The sequence below is a fragment of the Carlito syrichta genome, unplaced genomic scaffold (assembly GCF_000164805.1).
Source record: "Carlito syrichta isolate Samal-C Ts95f unplaced genomic scaffold, Tarsius_syrichta-2.0.1 Scaffold140504, whole genome shotgun sequence".
Lineage (NCBI taxonomy): Eukaryota > Metazoa > Chordata > Mammalia > Primates > Tarsiidae > Carlito > Carlito syrichta.
The window spans coordinates 222,433-243,044 of record NW_007084600.1 but is presented as its reverse complement, the minus strand read 5'-3'; the positions used below and the strand labels follow the sequence as shown (position 1 = coordinate 243,044).

General features: G+C 36.8%; 1 protein-coding gene across 1 annotated transcript in view; it reads left to right on the top strand.

Annotated features, from left to right (window-relative positions):
- CUNH3orf67 (chromosome unknown C3orf67 homolog) overlaps positions 1 to 20,612 on the top strand; it is a 102,816-nt gene that overhangs the window by 51,174 nt on the left and 31,030 nt on the right. Inside the window, exon 9 of the mRNA XM_021708505.1 lies at positions 5,021 to 5,082. Within this exon, the coding sequence (XP_021564180.1) occupies positions 5,021 to 5,082 (62 nt within the window). The remainder of the gene's footprint in view (positions 1 to 5,020; positions 5,083 to 20,612) is intronic.

Genomic DNA, 20,612 nt, shown 5'->3' with positions numbered 1-20,612 from the left:
GCTTTTGCGGGCATCTCTTGCTAAATAAATCAAGCCTACTGAGAAATCTATTGGCCTTTGACAGACAAATTTTTCAAAGTTTCTAACTTAGAACCAAATTCAATTAAAACAATACTTTACAACTTCTGTGGAAACCAGGCTACAAGTAATCAATTTTGGAGAGTTTCTGTTAGGTGTAGCCCTCATGAGATTTATTCAAAAACTGGGCTCTAGGCAGCCTTAGGAAGGGAGCTAGGAGTTAGTAATAATGGATTTTTAAGTGAATTTTATCTTGGTGAGGGATTTTGATTGACAATAGCATAAAACTACGCCGTGTGTGTGTGTGTGTGTGTGTGTGTGTGTGTGTGTGTGTGTGTGTGTGTGTGTATGTGTGTGTGTGTGATTTTCTTTTAAGGAAAAGAAATAACTATCAGTAACACTACTTTTTGTGATGACCAAATGAATATTAACTCTAGATCAGCAAACTTGAGCTCAAATCCCAGCTCTGCCATTTACTGACACAGTCATCTATAAAATGGGAATAGGAACAGGGTCTTCCTCAAGTGAATGAGTAGATAGAATTCATGTGCCCAGTGCTTAGCAGAGTAGGCTCACACTGACTGTAAACCACTGTTCCCCTGAGGTTGCTCTCCTCAAAGGGCCACTGGAATGATCAGAAAAGATTTCTGGACGTTTTCCTCTTTTATGCCTACTGAGGCCTGTAAGAGTGGGCAGAGATTCTGTTGTGCCTGTTTTGATGTGAGTTCAACCATTGGCATTCAGACTGACCCTCTCAGAGCCTTACAAATAAACTCTCACTATTTCATTATTTCTCTCCCTCCTCAAACCTAGATTCAAGAAAAGCATGCTAATGTGCAGCCACCCTGTGATCAGATACCCCAAAGCTGTCATTCTTTTCAAGTTAAGAATCCCCATAACCTGAGCAGGGTGTGGTGGCACACGCCTGTAGTCCAAGCTACTTGGGAGACTAAGGTGGGAGGATTTTAGCCCAGGAGTTCAAGGCCAGCCTGGATGACATAGTGAGACCCCATCTCTTTAAAAAAAGAAAAGAAAAGAAAGAAAGAATTATCATAACCAAGTATGAAGCACATAAGTCTCCTCAGCTTGTGGAGGGGGGGGGAGAAAAGCTCATTGCATACATCCATCAACATGGCATGTTACAGAGCATAATATTTGGAGAATAATGAGGGAAAATACACTTAATAAAATTACAAGCATATGGTGAGGTTTTTCAGACAAGTTATTTATGGTCTTGATTAACCTTGCAACAACATTATTGCCATTTTCATAGGTTTTACATAGCAAGATAAAAATATTGTCTTTACCTTTTACCATGACAGGATTATCTTATCTCCTCTTCTTTTATTTAGCTTTCATTTCTCTCCCTCACCCTGAAATTTCTAGTAGCTTGATCGTGGAAAAGCTTCTCTTGTGCTCAGTGGTAGTTAATTTCATGAGTGCTGGTTTCCTGGCACTAGTGCATAGCAACAGCGCCACCAAAAGGACAAGGTCCTGAGTTTCCAGGATCTGTTCTTTTCTTTGCTCAATAGGATATCAGCATTTTGCTTGATATTCCTGGCTGCTGGGTATTCAAAAAAAATAATATATTGGCATTTCAGGCTCTTCATAGTTAATAGGTTTTAATTGTTCTGATCTACAGATTCATTAACTTCTCAGCTTTTTTTTGGCGTAATGAGTTTTCTCTTAATCCTCCTGAATTAAAAAGGTAAGTAGTTGATTATGCTAAGCTGCAGATAAATCAGATGAGCAGATGTTCTTATACAACTATAGAAATGATATACTAAAACTGATATTAAAGTCAGTATAATATCTGTGCTGTCAGGAGAAAATATTGAAATGTGCAAGTTATTCTGTGTTTAGTGACTATGAAAGTCACCCCATGACATATGCTTTTTTTATTCTCAGAGTACTTTCTATTATATCTTATGCTTCTTCTAAGTGTAGTAATGTGGCAAAACTTATTTTCATCAATTTTAAATGTATAGTGACATGTCATGAGAATGAAATCAGATGGATTTACTTTATGGTAAGAAGATAGTCATATATATTTCAAATAAGTGTATTTCAAGACCACTTTTTTCCTCCACAAACAGAACTGATTTTGCCATATTGTTATTCAAAAACTTAGATATTCAATACTATAGATGTACTCCCAAGCTGGATTAAACACTTCAGGCTAGTGTTTAAGAGGATAAGCTGTGGAATCAGAAGGCCTGCATTCAAATCCTGGCTCCACTATTTCCTGGCGGGCAAGATCCTGGATTAACAACCAGTGTCTGAATTTCCTCTTCTGTTATACGGATTTGTTCATCCTATCTCATAGAATTGCTATGAGGATCAAATGAGATCATATCTATCAAGAATTAGTAGGGAGCGAGTGCTCAATAAATATCAGTCACCACAGATATGATGATGGACATAGTTATTTGTAGAGATTGGTTGCCATCCTTTTGCCTCTACTTGCAGTATTATCTAGATATGACTGAGTTCCAAAATCAAATGATAAATTATACTGCTTTCACTGGTACTTTTACACAGTGTTACTTACCTAGAAATGGGTTTACTGCTACATATGTATGAAACATATTGTAGGGAAGGAAAAATATACTTTCCTCACCCATCCTAGGTTCATAGCCAAGACCCCTATAACAAAGGACAGAATAACAAGTGAAAAACATACAAATTTATTTGATGTAAGTTTTATGTGACACATAAGGAAATGAAGAAACCAGAGAAATAGTTCAACCTGTATATTTTTATGCTAGGTTTGATGAAGAGTGGGAAGTCATGGAGAAGTAGGATTGGACAAAGGGAATATGATCTAATGGTAATAAACTGGGGGAAACTTCCCTCCAGGTATAGGGAGGGCACCTTTCAAATGAGGGTCTTATGACCTGCTCCAGGAGAAGGTCAGAAAAATCTTTCCAAATAGATTCTATAACCAGTTTCAGGGGAGAAGAACGAGGGATGTGAGAATGACCTTCCTGCTGCTGCCGTTTTCTCACATACTCAGATGTCATATTTTGGAGTAGTATGTCCTGAACTCCATCAATGGGTATCATTTGTGGATGGGACATCTGGCTTCAGACAACCAGTTGTTCACCTTTGCATCTATTCATGTTGATAGTTCTTCCTCCTTTGGAAAGTTTCCATTGTTTATTTTTTTATTTCTAACACTGAAAAATCACTATGAATGTGATTCCTTTATTGATTGTGTTTTTTACTCTTTGTATCACTGAAGCTGTTTTATATCAACGTGAGCAAAGATGGAAAGGGACCAGTCTCTATAATCTAAAGTGAGAGCTGAGTCACAAACAAGATAGGATTCTGTAACCATTTCCATTTCACAAGGGATAGAGTAAGACATTTGGAATAGGGGCTTGGGAATGATGGTAATAGAATCAATAGTATAAAATTAAAGAATGGAAATTTGACTGAATATCAGGACTGTTATGCTTATAGAGTTATGGGTTATGCATGTAGATTTATGGAAATACCTCTGAAAATAAATAGGCAGAGGTCCATTCACTGGAGGCCTAAATACAGCTGAAATACTCAACGAATACCAATGAATTTATTATCAGGAGTATTTCTATACCAGTGTGAGTTGGTCCAGAGAATCCGTTAGGCCCTGTGCTTGCTAATTTCTTTTTTGCTGCTAAATAATAAAGCCTAAATCATAGAACCAAATTTCACTTGCAAATTGCTGAAAGTCTTATTTCTCTAGTGAGATCAAATATGTCTTATGACATGTTTTTCCTTCCACTGTTCTCCCAGCTGTTGTTTCTTATTACTGAAATGGTGATGCATTGATATTGGTTCAATTACCAAAGTATCTGAGTACATTTAAATTCATGGTGCATCACAGGTAGTCAAGCTAAGTGACTGTGATTATCAGATGGGGTGTTTGATTTAAGTTAAAGGAGCACTTCCAAAAGATTATTTATAGAGGAAGACAGTTTACTCTGAAGAATTCCTATCACCTATGTCATTAATATTTTAGGACCCATTAAAATAACGAATATGTAGAAAATAAGGCATATGGACTCTCTATATAGCAGCACCACTGTTTTCCTCAGCACTATGGGGCCACATTATTATGGTTGAGAAAGCCTTAACACCAGCCCCATTGGGTAAAGAAGTAGCTAAAGCCCTTTAAGTGCAATTTTAAAATGTATACCAAACTCTAACTTGTAATAAAATGAGAATGTTAACAATGATTTCATATTGGAATTGCACTGTTGTTAACCACATAAATACTTAGCACTAATGTTCAGAAACAGAATGGAATCATCTCCTTTTATGCAATAAAGGAAAAAGATCAAGTTCTATTGAAGGCAAGTGTTTAAGGCTACATGGGGTATAGTTATTTAGCTATGTTTTGATATAGATAGTAACTTAAAGGTTTCTTGTGGTAAGAAAATTTTAGATTTCACATTTTTGTGAGGTATTGGCATCACTTTTTTTAGTTCATTGATTAATGCTGGAGGTTGTATTATACACTTGAGGAAAATGACCACCTTGACCTAAGATTTACATGTGTAATTCTCAGTAGTGGTAATAGAAATTATCCTTGCAAATGTACCAACATTGAGACATAAATATATTTTCTGTATCTCTGGGTTATTACCAATGCTTGCAATGCAGCATTATTTCCATGAGCTGTCTTGCTTTGTTTTGCTATATCTGGAAATATCAACCAATGTTAACAGCATAAAAATTCCACAAGGAGGAGGATTTCAACACATGAACTTTAATTGCATCACAAATGCTATCAAGTCCAGTGACTGGTCATTAAAATAACCTGTGTTTTCTCATTCACACCACTCTGCTGTTTGCTGGATCTCCTGAAGAGCCTTTGACTTGTCTGTAGAATAAAGTCATCCTCTTCTTATGGATTGTGTCTCAGGAAAAAATTACAGTAATGAAATTGAATGTGAAAATATATGTATACAGCATTATGCTGATTAATAACTCACAAATGATTTTTCTTTTATAGCCTGTTAACCAGGGTCGTCACTATCAGAAAGAAATGCATCCACCTTCTCCTTCTAATCCCCGGTAAGACTCATTAATAGTATAAATTTTTTTGTAGACAAGTTATTTAGAAGATTGCGCATTTTTCTTGAAATTGTTTTCATGAAATTTTCATGAAATTGTTTTCCAAAACTTCCAAAGAGTTTCCAAAGTTTCTTTCTTTCAGAGTCTTAGTTCATCCATTCTTATTCAGATTGTGAAGTAGTAGTAATAGTCTACATAGGTTTAGACAGCTACCTTTTACTAACTATGGGACTTTGAGCAAGTCATTTAGCTCAAAGTAATTCAGGCATAATAATTACCTTACAGTGTTCTGGGATGGTTCAAATGCACTAATACATGACAAATTCTTAACACAGTTCCTAGCACATAGTGAGCTCTCTTTAAGTGTTAATTTGCTCATTGTATTTTATTTGCATAAATATTTCATTTTAATAGGTATTTAATATTTAATACATTTTAGATATAAATCTTTTTTATATAATCTGGTACCTTCAGGTGATTTATCAAGATCACATATATGAGTTCACATGGCCATTCTCTTTTTTAATAATTTCAAAAGTTCATAATCTCGAAATTATTTCATTATTTTTAAAATGTCAATGGCCTATAAGTCATTTGTCAATATAGGAAAACCTCATTATTTTAGGCTCATTAGGAATAAGCAAATCTGAATTTGAGTTTTTAAATACATGTAGTATATGTGGCTTTCTGATAAATAGTTATATAAGCTAGTTTATCCATATAAATCAATATTACCTTATCACTATTCATTGAAAAATTGGTCTATTGTGAACTCCATCCACAGATCTTAGTTACTGTAATACATCTCATTATCCATCTCATTATCCAAATGCATCTCATTATCAAGCTATTTAACCTGTGCTGTGGGTAGTCCCATGGAATGGTCCAAAATCAAGGATAGCATTGTAGCTCTTGCTCAAGGGTGTGTTATCTGTTACATAGTGACTGAATTAAGACTCTTCAGTTACACATAATAAAAAACAATAGGGCCAGTATTAAAAGACAGACAGACAAAGAGAGGGAGAAAGTGAGAGGGGCAGGAGGGATTTGCTAAATAATATACAGGTTGTATCCTAGAACCCAGGAGAAGCCAGACCTCAGGATGGGTCTGAAACTAGGAAGCAGAAAGCAGGGAGGGCAGTCTCCTTACTCCGTCTCTGCTTGCTTCCTCCCGTCTGCTCCATTTTTCTCTCTAAGCAACAGCTTTCTGTGCTTCCCTGTCCACATATGGCTGCTTGACAGCTCTCAAATTTACATATTACAGTTCAAAGACTGGCAGGCTATGTCTGAATCCCAGTTTCTACTTTCCAAGGGAGAGAATGTGATTGGCCTAGCTTGGGTCACGTAATCACTTCTGATCCAATCAGCAAAGAACACTTAACCAAGTCAAAACTAACATAGCTCGTAGGAGACCACCTAAATGAATTATAGGACTTTTATTGGCGTCCAGAATATGCATGATATGGGTAGAGTAAATGTTCTTTATTAGTAAACTCTTCTAAGTGTTCCTGTTCCATACACCTGATCTGGTCATTCTTTTATGTTACCTAGTCGGAGGAACTGCCACTATTATAAATAGATATGTTTGAAATTGAGGTGGAATTTCAATATAGATAAGAAGGTATTTTAACATTCATAGCACCAGTTGTCTCTTGATAGGTGAACATGTCACTTATAATCTTACAGCTCATCTAGATTTGCCTAACAAATTCTTTTTTTCTATGTGTGTAAGCTTTCAAGGTAACTGGAAATCCAACTTTGGTCCAAATTATAACAAATTCTGAATTTGTAGTCTGAAAAAATGAAAATGATAGTGAGATATGTTAGAAAGCAGAGGCTTTTGTTTCAATAAAAGGAGAAAAGGGACCTAATTCTTATCCTGATTCTGCCACTAACCTAGTATGAGAAGTTAGGCGAGCCTCTTGACCTCTTCAGACATTATTTAATACTATGAATACCCTCATATGTAAAAGATTTGAGTTGTATACATTCTGTCCAATTTTATGATTCTGTGACTTTTATGTGACTCATTATAGATTTCACTTTGAAAAATCAGTCCTACCTTTGAAGGATCACACTACTTTTATTTCACTGTCCTGCATAGAAAGCATACTCCACAAATATTGCATGGGTAAATGAGTGAATGAATATTTAAATGTGGTAGCATGCAATTTTAGATACCTGCCTTACAAATGAATCCCCAAGGATAGACTATCAAAAAGATAGAACATAAGATAATTCACCAATTAAACAGACAGTATATCTTATACAACCAATAAAATGTTCATTTATTTAAGAAAAATTAACTTACATTTCTACATAGTGAAAGGAAAAAGCCAAATTCTAAAGAAAAAAAAATCAGCCCCATTTGCCAGCAGGTTATCTACCAGTTTCCGAAAAATTATTATATATCTGTTCAGAAAACCTGCAGATTACATGACTTGGCTCCTGGCTCATAAATTCAGCAGCTTGGAGAATTGGCAAGAAGGCATTATTAGGCCATAAATACAGAAGATGATAAAATTATGAGGTCAGCATATATCATCATATAAAAATGAGATGAATTGAATCATGTAACACATGTAATTTAACATAAAATTGAAAGTTCTGATTCTTCTTAAGACTCATATTTATTATATTTTCTAATAGTAGTACTCCATGCTTTAGCCCCTAAAATATAGAACTTTAAAATTAAGCTTTAAAGTTACAGGATACTGATAATTTATATGAAAAAGATACAAAAAATGAGAAGTTAAGTCTCTAAAACCTGCCCTCTTGGTTAAACAAGCATGTAACATGAATCCTAAATGGAAAATTCCACATGTGGAGACTCTGAACAACACATGAAAATCAGGCGGGCTCTTGATTTCTTGAATGAAGTGTGGTTGTGACCAGAGTAATTCCAGCGTGGTAGAGATGGGACAGTGTGTGTGTGCACTTCCACAGGGAGAAGAGCATGATGGTGGCCTCTGAGAAGTGAAATAGCCACATGTGCTTCAGTGAAATATCTGCAACTACTCCGGAGACCTAAGAACCCAAGGGTTTTTCTGTTTTGGGTTTTGTTTTTTGTTTTTGCTTTGTTTTGTTTGAGTCAGGGTCTCACTCTGTCGCCCAGGCTAGAGTGCAGTGGCACAATCCCAGAGGCTCACCGCAACCTTGAAGTCAAGTGATTGATCCTCCCACCTCAACCTCCCGAGTAGCTGGTACCATAGGCATGTGCCACCACTCCCAGCTAATATTTTTTAAATTTTTGTAGAGGCAAGGACTCTCTATGTTACCAAGGCTGTCCTTGAACTCCTGGGATCCAGCAATCTTCCCACCTCGACCTCCCAAAGTGCTGGGATTACAGACATGAGCCATCATATGCAGACTCATTCACATTTTTATTCTGGAAAGATTCTTATTTCTGCAACATAATTGCCTTCTTAGTTCTGTGAGTGTAGGATTAAAATTAAAGACAGTATGCAGTCCACAAAGCAGGTAAATTTGGGTTTTAAAGAGTTGGCTCTAGTATGAAAATAGCTAAAACACTGTATATATTCATATATTGTTTTCCTCGTGGTAAAATAATTCACTTACACTCATAGGGAAGTACTTGACATTGGATCAAGGTGGAATACAATGATAATCATTTTCCTGCGACGTACAATTTAAGAATTGAAATATATATGGTTCACCTCATCATATTCTCTTGTGTGTCTAGATTTACAACAAAGCCATTTTCCCTTGCATTATTAAGCATGGGGTGATATTTTTCATTATTTTTTCCTAATACGCTGATATTTAAGCAGCATCTCAGATGCTAGGGTTCTTGCCTCCAGTATATACCAAGCATTGCCTCTCAGGGCACTGACAGCCTCTATGGCAAGGTGCAGAAATGGCTAACATAATCTCACACAATTTAGAGAAGCGTGGGATAGTAGGAAACAATTTCACAGTTCATTCATGTTGAGAAATGTTTCCTAGCATGTAAACTTGCATGCTGCCAAACAGAGCAAAATGGATGCTGTTTGTAGCCTTAAGTCATTTATTTTAAAATGCCATTTATTGGTTTACAAGGTTTAGGGCTGTCCCTTAGGCATATCTATTTATATGTTTATGTAGATTCTTCAGAACAGCATAAGATATTTCTGCTCAGGAATAGGTTTTATGAAATAAACTGAGATTATGTTCTGGTTGTCTCTTCGTATGGATGGAGTCAGTTGCCAGTCATTCATTTCAAATGTTGATGATCCTCGCTATTTTTACAACTCATTGGAAAATCAGGGGGAAGAAGGAATGTAGCTAAAGGCTTTGTAAGGTTCTTAATGTTCATAGAAATAAATAACATAGAAAAGAATTCTAGAATGCCCAAGGAATAATAAATGGCATGATTTTCTAAAGTGTTTGCTTTATGATTTATCGCTTATCCGTAGTTTTTTAAAATGTCATTGCGGATTGTGTTAGGGCCTGACTCCTTTGCAGTTTTGCCACATATTTGTGTAACATAAACATACTTATAACTGTAAGTATCTGATAAAGCCTTACAGTCTTTGACAAATGATTAATAACCACTGACCTCAGTTTCCGCTGGCTCAGCTGGCCTGGCTGAGGCAGTCTGGCCTGTCATCGTAATCTACATGGCTACTCTAGACTGATGATAGTGGCATCGTTTTTCTTTCCTCTTCAATTGTCAATTGCCAGTTCTCTTCTATTGCTTAAGGTTTTTATTTTCCAGGCATGAAAGACAGAAAATTTATAAATAAAATAAAATACAGAACTTGTATTTGATGTTCCTTTTTGAATGATTAAATTTGCATCATTTTAAAACAAGTAAGCTGGATTTTTAACAAATATTCCTCCTTCAGACCAAGACATGACAGAAGAGATCCTTATTAACTAAGCATATGTTTCGCTTCTCTAAATGTAATGTTGCTATCGTTTCCTATTATCTGGATTTTTGCATTAAATCATGATTTGACTATAAAACTGAAGACATCGGTTTTATTTTTATCATTTCTCTTGTTAACTTTAACTAGCAAAAGATATCAGTACCTCTCATTTCATTATCCCATTCCCACAGATGCACACCTGCTCTTCTAAGAACGCTGATTCTCCATGTTTAGAGCACACAGGTCTGGTTCAAAGCTCATGGACTGAAGACTGGTCAGGTTGTTCTCCAAGTTCCTCTAGGGAAGGGTGATATCTCTCTGTCTCCCTCACTTTTTTTTCTCTCTCTCTCTCTCCCCTCCTTGTGTTGTTCAGCACACATATGGCAAGGGTGGGAGCTTCGTCAGCTTTTGAGTTGAGTGGAGGAGTGAATGTGTGAGTAGGTATATACTTCATGGAAAACAAAAAAAAATCTTCATCCTGAATGTTAGCCAGTTATATTTCTGATTTTTTCTATGTCTTTGCAAGAATTGTCCTTTCCTTTCCTGAAAATAGGAGGATGTTGATATTTCTTTATTCACAATCAGATAGAATTGTGTCTTTATGAGAGGCCCTTCTAATTTCCATGCATGCACCATTCCCTGCCAATCCAGAGATCCATAGACACTGGTGACCTTTGGAATGGCCCTAATCTTTAAGGCATAATAACTAATAATAGCTTCCAATATTTCTACATTCCAGCAACTCTCAAATTTATATCTCCAGTCTTACCCTCCCTTAATTCCAGACTCATCTGCCTAGCTACCAACATACCTCAGATCCAAGCATTCAAAAGGTAATTTGATTTTGTTCTACAAATCTATTATTTCTACATTATTCTTCATCTCAGAAAATGCCACTAACATCCCCTCACCTTCACTCAAGTCAGAAACCAGGGTCAATCTCTGCTATGTCTCTCTGAGCCACCTCCATGTCTAGCTTCAGCAAGTAGTATTGGTGTTCCCTCCAAACATAGTATGTGCCAAATCCAACCTCTTTTCTTTATTTTGCTCTGCTACAATCCAAGTCTAGGTTGCCATCATCTCTTATCCTGGCAAATGCCATAACATCCCAACTGTGTTCTCTGCTTGTCTGAGCCTGTAGTCTGTTCTCTGCTTAGTAGTCAGAGTAGTATTGTCATGCCTAAATCAGATCCAGGCATTCTCCCATGTAAAACTTTCCAGTGGTTTCCCATTGCTCTTAGGATCAAACTGCACTTCTTACTCTGTTTTTTGAGGCCCTGGAAGTCCACCTCTCACACCATGTTTTATACCACTGTGCTCCTTGCTCACCTTATACTAAACATCATGATTCCTTCTTTTTTCCTCAAATACTTCAGGCTTGGCTCCAGCATAGGAATCCTGCCTGGAGTTCTTTTATCCTAGGTCTCTGCATAGCTGCCTCTTCCTGTCACTGGAATCTCCACCTAAATAAACGTCCACTCCTCAGAAAGGCCCTTTCTAGTATCCACCCTAAAATAGCCCTCAGGCACTTTTAATACATTCTCTTTTTCATTTTTACCATAGTACTCTTCAGTAACTGATATTTTTTGTTTGTTTATTTTCTACACTCACACATACACACACACTCCTGCCTCTCAAATACTTCTAGCATGTAAACTGCATGAGTATGAGGATCTTATCTCACTTGTTCAATATAGCCCCAGTTCCTCAAACAGTGCTCAGCACAGAGGAGACACTTTTTAAAAAATATGTTGAATTCAGTGAGTTTCACGTCACAAAAATGAATTTCCCTTGTTTCTATACACTAGCTACATCACTGTGTATTTAGCTGCTAGCTGGATCCCATGAGCACCTGTATACTTTTCTCCTTTGAGGGTATCTTGTACCTGGCTCTGTTCCCATTTGTAATAAATGAAGCCCCTTTCATGAATTTGTTTTAAAGGAATCCCTAGAAGATATCCACCATCTAAAGTCTCTGGTAAATGTATCATTCAAAATCTTTAAATAGGGACAGTGATCTAAAATTGAACTTGTGTGACTTGTGTGTTCACCCTATATTCTTATTGACAATTGCTTATTTGAATTGGCTTATTCACAATCATTTTAGGGAGTCAGGGAGTCACTTACTAGAAATCTGCTACGATTGCCACTGCTGCAGAAGGTGTCCTCAACCCTCACTAGACTAACAGAATCTGAATAAGCAAATGAAAAAAAATAAAACCATTATTTATATGCATATGCATACATATATACACATTATATGTACACAGGCATAACTTGGAGATATTGCAGGTTCAGTTTCTGACCACTGCAATAAAGCAAATATCACAATAAAGTGAGTCACACAATTGTTTTGCTTTTCAGTGCATATAAAAGTTATGCTCACACTATTTTTAGTCTAATAAGTGCAATAACATTATGTCTAAAAAATGTACATACCTTAATTTAAAAGTACTTTCTTATCAAAAAGTGCTAACAATCATCTGAACCTCTGGTAAGTCATAATATTTTTGCTGGTGGAGGGTCTAACCTCAATGCTGGCTGCCGGCTGATCCAGGGGTGGATGCTAAAGGTTGAAGAAGCTATGGCAGTTTCTTAAAGTAAGGTAACAATGACATTTCCCACATTGGTTGACTCTTCCTTTCACAAAAGATTTCTCTGTAGCATGCAATACTGTTTAATAGCATTTCACCCACAGTGGACCTTTTTTCATAATTGGACTCAATCCTCTCCAACCCTTCTGCAGCTATATCAACTCAGTTAAGATAATATTCTAAATCTCTGTTTTCATTTCAACATTGTTCACAGCATGTTCACCAAAAGTATATTCTGTCTCAAGAAAACACTTTTCTTTTCCAAAAGAAGCAAAGCCTCATCTGTTCAAGTTGGGATTGCGGCAATTCAGTCACATCTTCAGGCTTCACTAGTAACTCTAATTATCTTGCTATTTCCACCATATCTGTAGTAACTTCTCCCACTGAAGTCTTGAACCCTTCAAAGTCATCCTTGAGGGTTAGAATCAATTTCTTCCAAACTCCTCTTCATGTTGATATTTTGACCTCCTCCCATGAATTGTTAATGTTCTTAATGACATCTAGAATGGTGGATTCTTTCTAGAGGTTTTCGATTTGCTTTGCCCAGATCTGTCAGAAGAATCACTATGTATGGAAGCTGTAGCCTTACAAAATGTATTTCTTAAATAAAAAGACTTGAAAATCGAAATTACACCTTGATCCATGGGCTGCATGTTGAGTTAGAAGGCATGGAAACATTAATCTCCTTATATGTCTTCATCAGAGCTCTTGGGTGTTATGGTACGCTGTCAATGAGTAGTAATATTTGAAAGGAACCTTCATATCTGAGTAGGAGGTCTCATTAGTAGGCTTAAAATATTCAATAAATTAGGCAATAAACAGATGCGCCATCAGCAGGCCTTGATGCTCTATTTCTAGAACACAGGTAGATTAGATTTAGTTTAATTCCTAAGGATCTAGAATTTTCAGATCAGTAGATGACTACGGGCTTCAATTTAAAGTCACCAGCTGCATTAACCCCTAAAAAGAGAGCTTTGAAGCCAGGCATTGACTTCACTCTAGCTATGAAAGTCCTAGGTAGCATCTTCTTCCAACAAGTGAACGTTTTCTCTACACTGAAAATCTGTTGTTTACTGTAGCCACCTTCATCAATGATCTTAGCTAGATCTGGATATGCTGTAGCTTCTTCAGCAGCACTTACTGTTTCACTTTGCACTTTTATATTATAGAGATGGCTTTGACTTCTTTCCTCAAACCTCATGAACCAACCTGTGCTAGCTCCAAACTTTCCTTCAGTTTTCTCATCTCTCTCAACCTTCATAGAATTGAGGAGAGTTAGGGCCTTGCTCTGGATTAGACTTTGGCTTGAGGGAATGTTGTGGCTGGTTTGATCTTCAATCCAAACCACTAAAATTTCTCCGTATCAGCAATTACGACTGTTTTACTTTCTTATCACATGTGTGTTCACTGGAGTAGACTTTCAGTTGCCTCCAAGGAAGCCAGACACAATGGCTTACACCTCTAATCTCAGCACTTTTGGAGGCCAAGGCAAGAAGATTGCCTGAGCCCAGGAGTTTGAGACCTACCTGGGCAACATAATGAGATCCCGTCTCTACAATTGATCAAAAAAGTAGCTAGCCATGGTGGTGTGCACCTGTAGCCCCATCTATTAGGAAGGCTGAGATGGAAGGATTGCCTGAGTCCAGTAGGTCGAGGCTGTGGTAGCTATGATTGTGCCACTACACTTCAGTATGAGCGACAGAATGAGACTCCAACTCAAAAAAAAAAAAAAAGTCCTCCAAAGACTTTTCCTTTGCATCCACAACTTGGCTGATTATGGTGCAAGAGACCTAGCTTTTGATCTATCTCAGCTTTCAATATGCCTTTCTCACTAAGCCTAATCACTTCTAGCTTTTGATTGAAAGTAAACGATGTGTCTTTTCATTTGAACATTTAGAAGTCATTGTAGGGTTACTAATTGGCCTAATTTCAATATTTTTGTATATCAGGAAATAGGGTGGCCCAGGGAGAGGGAGAGAGATGGGGAATGATTGGTCAGTGGAGCAGTTGGAATACACAAAACATTTACTGATTAAGTTTGCCATCTTATATAGGTATGGTCCATGGTGCCCAAAGCAATTACGAGTACGATAATAACATCAACAATCACTGAGCATTGATCACCAAAACAGACATAATAATAATGAAAAAGTTTGAAATGCTGACAGAATTGCCAGAATACCATAAGAGACAAGTGAGCACATGATGTTAAAAATGGCACCAGTGGACTTGCTTAACACAGGATTGCCACAAACTTTCAGTTCGTAAAACATGCAATATCTGTAAAGCACAATAAAACAAGGTGTGTGAGGGGGAAAGAAGAGAGACAGAGACAGAAAGAGAGAGAGAGAGAGAAAACCCATGGTGCTAGTATACTCTTAAATTAAGTGACTCTTTGCCCTTTCTACTCCTAGAGAGGCCCTTAGTCCACTGCTCTATCTTTAAAATATACTTTTAAAACACCTGGTACAAAAAGTCTCCAACTAGGCCTCTTTCAGCAGAAACCAGGCCATGGAATGACTCTTCTAGCCTCTCTAACCCTACCTCAGAGAAAGTCCCAGTTTTACTAGGCACTCCTAGTAGCAAAGCAAATTCATCAAGAATCATCCTGCCTTTCACCTCTGACCACTTGTCACCCAGGACCACACCTTGCACAATTCCAGGGGCCCAGCAATTCACCAGCAATATAATATGAATGGACAGTGTCAAGCAGCTGGTGGTTCCCTGCCCCATCACTTCTTTGTCCTCTTTTGCTCTTGGCAGTTGTTGTCCTGCCCAGCCTCCTTTGACTCCTGTTCTGTTCATTGATTGAGTGTGCACAGATTGTACCCCTGCTTCAGTTACCCTGTCCCAGGCTCTAACTAGCCAGCACAACAGAAGACTTGGTGCCCAACCCTGCCCACTTACCCAAGATTCCTTTTTCTTCACTCTCTCCACTGTTCATCCCAGACCTGCCTGCCTGAGCATCAGCAATCCCCAGTCTCCAGATTCCTCAGCTGAAATGTCTGCCTCCTCTCTCACCAGGTCTTTCCTGGGGCTTAGCGCTTCCACCTGAATCTTCTAGTTTTTCTGTTGTACTCCTTGAGGTAATCTGAAGGCATTAGAACTAGGACTAATCAATATTTTAGTTGTCATGTTTTCCAAAACTCGTGAAACTGATTTCCACAGGAAACTCAGAGCAAAAGATTGTGTCTTCTCCCTGCACCTTCCAAAAGCATCTTTCTTAGTCTGAAAAGACAGATCCCTGAAGAATCTTAGCATTTTTAACTAGCTGAATGTGGGGCTCCTGAAATTACTCAGGCCTCCCCAGGAATTGTTATCCATCCAAACTCAGATTACCTTTGGCCCACAGTCCAGTATAAAGAAGGTAATTACCAAAGGCAATCATTTACCATTCTAACATTTTGCAGTTTCAGCTTTTAATTAAAAGATTCAGCTCCCCCTTCTAGAGTAATGACAATGTTTAAAAAGTTGAAGTGCTGATTCTAGTTTCTAATATTCACCTTCATTCTGTCTGGAGGGGAGAGGATGCAGGCTGAGGTTCAGGAGAATGGCATGAACCTAAGAAATGGCAGACCATAGTCACTGTTAAATAACCACAGCCAGTCTCATCCATAGACTCACTGTCTCATCAATCATTTTGTAACCGAATGCAGAATAGTGTACCTTGTTTAAACAAGGAACCCCTAAAGCACAAAATGACTTAAGAGTATTGTAGCTCATACCTTCAGCAATACTCAATGAGTATTTTTGAAGTACCTACTGTGTGACTTTAACATGTTCTCCTCAATGAGCTTGTGGGCTTCCAGCAGAGGTAAGTCCACACTGCATGTTGTTAGGTGGTATGTGAGCATTTTAGAGAAGATGCCAACGGGAGTGGAAGCAAGTACTAAGCCTGGCACAGGAGAATCTACAACCTGTGCCCACTCATGGACTCTGGTTTTCTTGGCGGTTGGTGACTTCTGTAATTTTTTACTTCTCTTGTTAATGAAAATCATTACATCTTGAAATTGATTAAAGTTAAAACATAATTTTTCACTCTAGCAATATATCATGTTTACTAGCATTTGTAGCTTCATATTATGCTGATCATTACTGCATAAAAACCTACTCAGTATAATAAATACCATACAAGTCAAATGTCTAGCCCGTTTTAAATGACTTGAAGGTGAAAAGGCAAACAACTTTTAGTTGATTTGATTGAATTAGCACTGTCATTATTGTTCTGTTGACTCTTTCTTGCCCATTGGTTTTTGAAAGCCTTTAGCTCCTTTGCCATTCATTAAGACAAATCAGATGCAATTTGGTGCTTGGGACAAGAAAATGCTGTTGGGTGTTGGTGGTATGCATGGAAAGAAAAAAACTATATATATTCTGAAACAAGACTAGTTAGAAAGCACTTCTCATATTTTGCTGTGAACAACCTATTTGCTTTTGACTTTTGAGGTTAACAACAATAGTAATCTTTGGATTATTGTGTAGACACTTGGCTCCATAACAAGAAAAGCCAAATGATGATTTGTAGATGATGTACTTTATCTCTTATTTAAGATGAGAGTGTGAGCTAGAATTTTGTATACTCTCATATATTTTGTCTTTAATTTGTTTATTGGAAGAACTAATAAGCAATTGAATCAAAGCAAGAAAGGAAGAGCAAGATATTTTCTGTTGAATTAGTAATGAGCAATTTTTAAGCAGTAGAACCATTTGTATTATCAAAATAGCAATGAACAAGAAACCTGAGATCTAGCCTGGCCTGAAATCAGTCAACATTTTGATCAAATGAAATTCTCATCTTAAATAAAATCACAGTATTGCTTTCAATTAGGTGGTGATGTTATGCTAATAAAACTATCTTTTATCAGGGCAGTTCATTCCCAAACTACCAAAGGAATAATACCTTTTCCTTTGTACCTTAATAAGGATTAAGGGTGAAGAGTGAGAATCTATTCATTGACCACTGGCACTGGAAGAAAATTCTGTCATGTCAGTGTTTTGACTTAGTGAGGGATACACTCACTGTTTTTTTTTTTTTACCATATATCCTCTTCCAACCATTTTGACAACACTCGTTGAAACTTGAAATTGTCTTCATTTTGGAATTACTATTAATTCACATTATGAATCCAGAAAAGTTTTGGTTTCTCCTGCTGGGATAACAAAAGAAATGGAGAACAACCACCCATGTGACATTCACTAAATGTGCTTGTGAATTTCTAAATTTCAGGGCTAGCAAAAAAGAAAGTTACAGCAAAGCATACAGTAAATGAAGATATTATGTATTAGTGAAGGAATGATCTGTCACTTTGACGGATTGTGAGGCGAAGAGTAGATTAACAGATTACTCATAGTCAGAAGGCAGCTTGGTGTGAAAAATGTGCAGAAAATGATAAGTGTGGGTTTGTGCTGATTTAATGATATTTTTAAACTACAATAACACTCTGGTAGTATAATATAATAAAGCACTTAGCTTGCATTTTTAAATCATCAACATGTTTCCATTGACCTTAAAAACATTTTGAGCCATTCTCTATTAAAATATGTAGCTTTCAAATTAGAAAGGGTATCATCTAAAATACCACAGCTAATATCCTTACAGGAAAACACCATTGGCTTTTAAAATCAATTCTTGATGAGGTGTGTCTGCACCCCCCACAGCAGTTTCCCACTACTGCCAATCCCTTTATTATAGTATTATGATAATTGTCCGCTTCATCAACAAGGGTACTGCATAATGAACATTTGTATACCTAACCCTGAATTGTACCCCACATCTTTAAAATAAAAAATTTAAAAGTAAAAAATAAAATAAAATAAATTTTTTCCTAAACTAGCACTTACAATACAAGGTTTAATTATATTTTAAGCATAGTAACACCATATGTACTTTTTCTTCAGGTATTTAAATTGCTTACAAGAAATTGTTATCTTCTAACAACTATTTCCCTTAAAATGCTTCAAATATGCCACTGATTTGTCTTTATAGTTTCATTGTAAGTTTTTAGTTTTTAATTGATCATAGCATATTTATGAATAAACTACCATATTTTCCAATAGATAGTGGGTAAAAGTAGTTCAAATTTGAATTGGATACTCTGGTTTATTGCAAGAAATAAGGTGAATTGCTTGTTTTATTTTGTATTATTATAAATATTTATCAGAAGGCAAAACTTTTTCTTTTTTAACTCTTTTTTTTTTTTTTGAGTTGGAGTCTCACTCTGTCACCCAGGCTGAAGTGCAGTTGGCACGCACGCTAATGGCCAACCCAGCATCGACCCGCTGGGCTCAGGCAATCCTTCCACCTCAGCCTTCCAAGTAGCCGGAACTACAGGCATATGCTACCATGCCCAGCTAATTTTTTAAAATTTATTGTAGAGATGAGGTCTCACCAAGGAGCCCAGGCTGTTCTCAAACCCATGGGCTCAGGCAGTCCCCTCACCTTGGCCTCCCAAAGTGCTGGGATTACAGGCCTGAGCCACTGTGCCCGGCAGGCAAAACCTTTTTAAAGGTTTATATTTTATATAAATAAAATTGAGATTTTAATCACATACTTTTAGTTAATTTACAATAATGGACTTGAATTTTCAGAATAAAATTTCTATGATGCATTTAAATACTTTTTATTCTAATATCTTAATATGCTAAACCTAATGAAAGACGGGTTGTTTCATGTTATCTTCTCTCAGTTTTACATAATAAGGTACAATGAAACTTGTAAGGGAATAAAATATTACATTTACTGCCTCAACATGCGTATCTAGCCACCCAAATGCAAATAAATATACCACTATAACATGCCCAGGGCTTCAATCCAGACATGATTATGGTTCAAATTATGTTTTACATAAACAGTGAAGAATTTTACTAGAATTCAGCATGTTTTGTACATTTCCTCTCTTCTAACATTAATGCTCTCAGCTTGGGATAAGTAAACAGCTAATGTAAAGTAGTAGTACATATTCTTCTTGGTAGAGATTCTGAAATATATGCAGTAGAAGTTGTTTGCATGTTTTCTGACTTCCTTGAATATTTATTATCAACAGTAGTTACTGACATTATTTGCCAAATATTCCCAGCTCTTTAGATTCCAAATACATGCACTTATCAGTTTTCTTGGTTTGAGGTGGAGCCAATTGGCCCAGCTTGTTCTAGCCAATTAATTAGGGGCAAAATTGCCCATATAATTACTTGGTTGGAGCATTTAATTGCAGGTATGAAACCCTTCAGATTCTCTTTTCCTCTGACACTGTGAGAATGGCTATGATAAAAACAGTTCCCACAATGATTTGTTGTGGACATTTACCATGAGCAAGAAATAAACATTTATTGTTTTTAGGCTGCTAGGATTTGAGGGTTATTTGTTATCAAGTATAACCTATCTTTATTCTGACTGACACAGCTACTAGCTGTAACACTGAACATATTTTGTCATTGGGAATGTGAAATTTCATGTACTTTTATATTTAAAGGTGAGAAATTGGCTAAAATGTTGAACTCAGTGTGAGATTCATTGGCAAATAGTAGAATAAGTGATTTTAGGAAGTGGTATACTGCACTAGTTAAAAGCACAGTCTGGAATCAAAAGGCTGGGCCGATTCGTATGAAATTAATTAATTAACCTCTCCAGGCTTCAATTAAGTTATCTAAAAATAGAGATTGTATTTTAATACCTACTTATAGTGCTATTCCAAAGATTAAATGAGATAATATGTGTAAAAAGTTTGCACAGGACTTGGCATATGTATTTTCATTAAATGATAGAAAGTGATGATAGTGGTGGTAGGGATATTAACAGTAATATTAGGAATACATTTTCTCAGGAAAAAAAATCATGCTTGGAGGGAATCAGGGAATCTTAGAGAGTTTGAAGTGATTATGGAGAAGATTTAGCCCAGCATCTCTTCAGACTCGACACATCTTTGCCAGGGTAACAGGCTCAGTGCAGCATAAGACGGTCCATTCCAAGATTGGGCAACTCCAGCCATGGGAAATCCTGTTTTACAATAAGCTAACATAAGCTTCCCTATAACTTCTTCCTATTGGTCCAAGTTCTCTTTTTAGAATA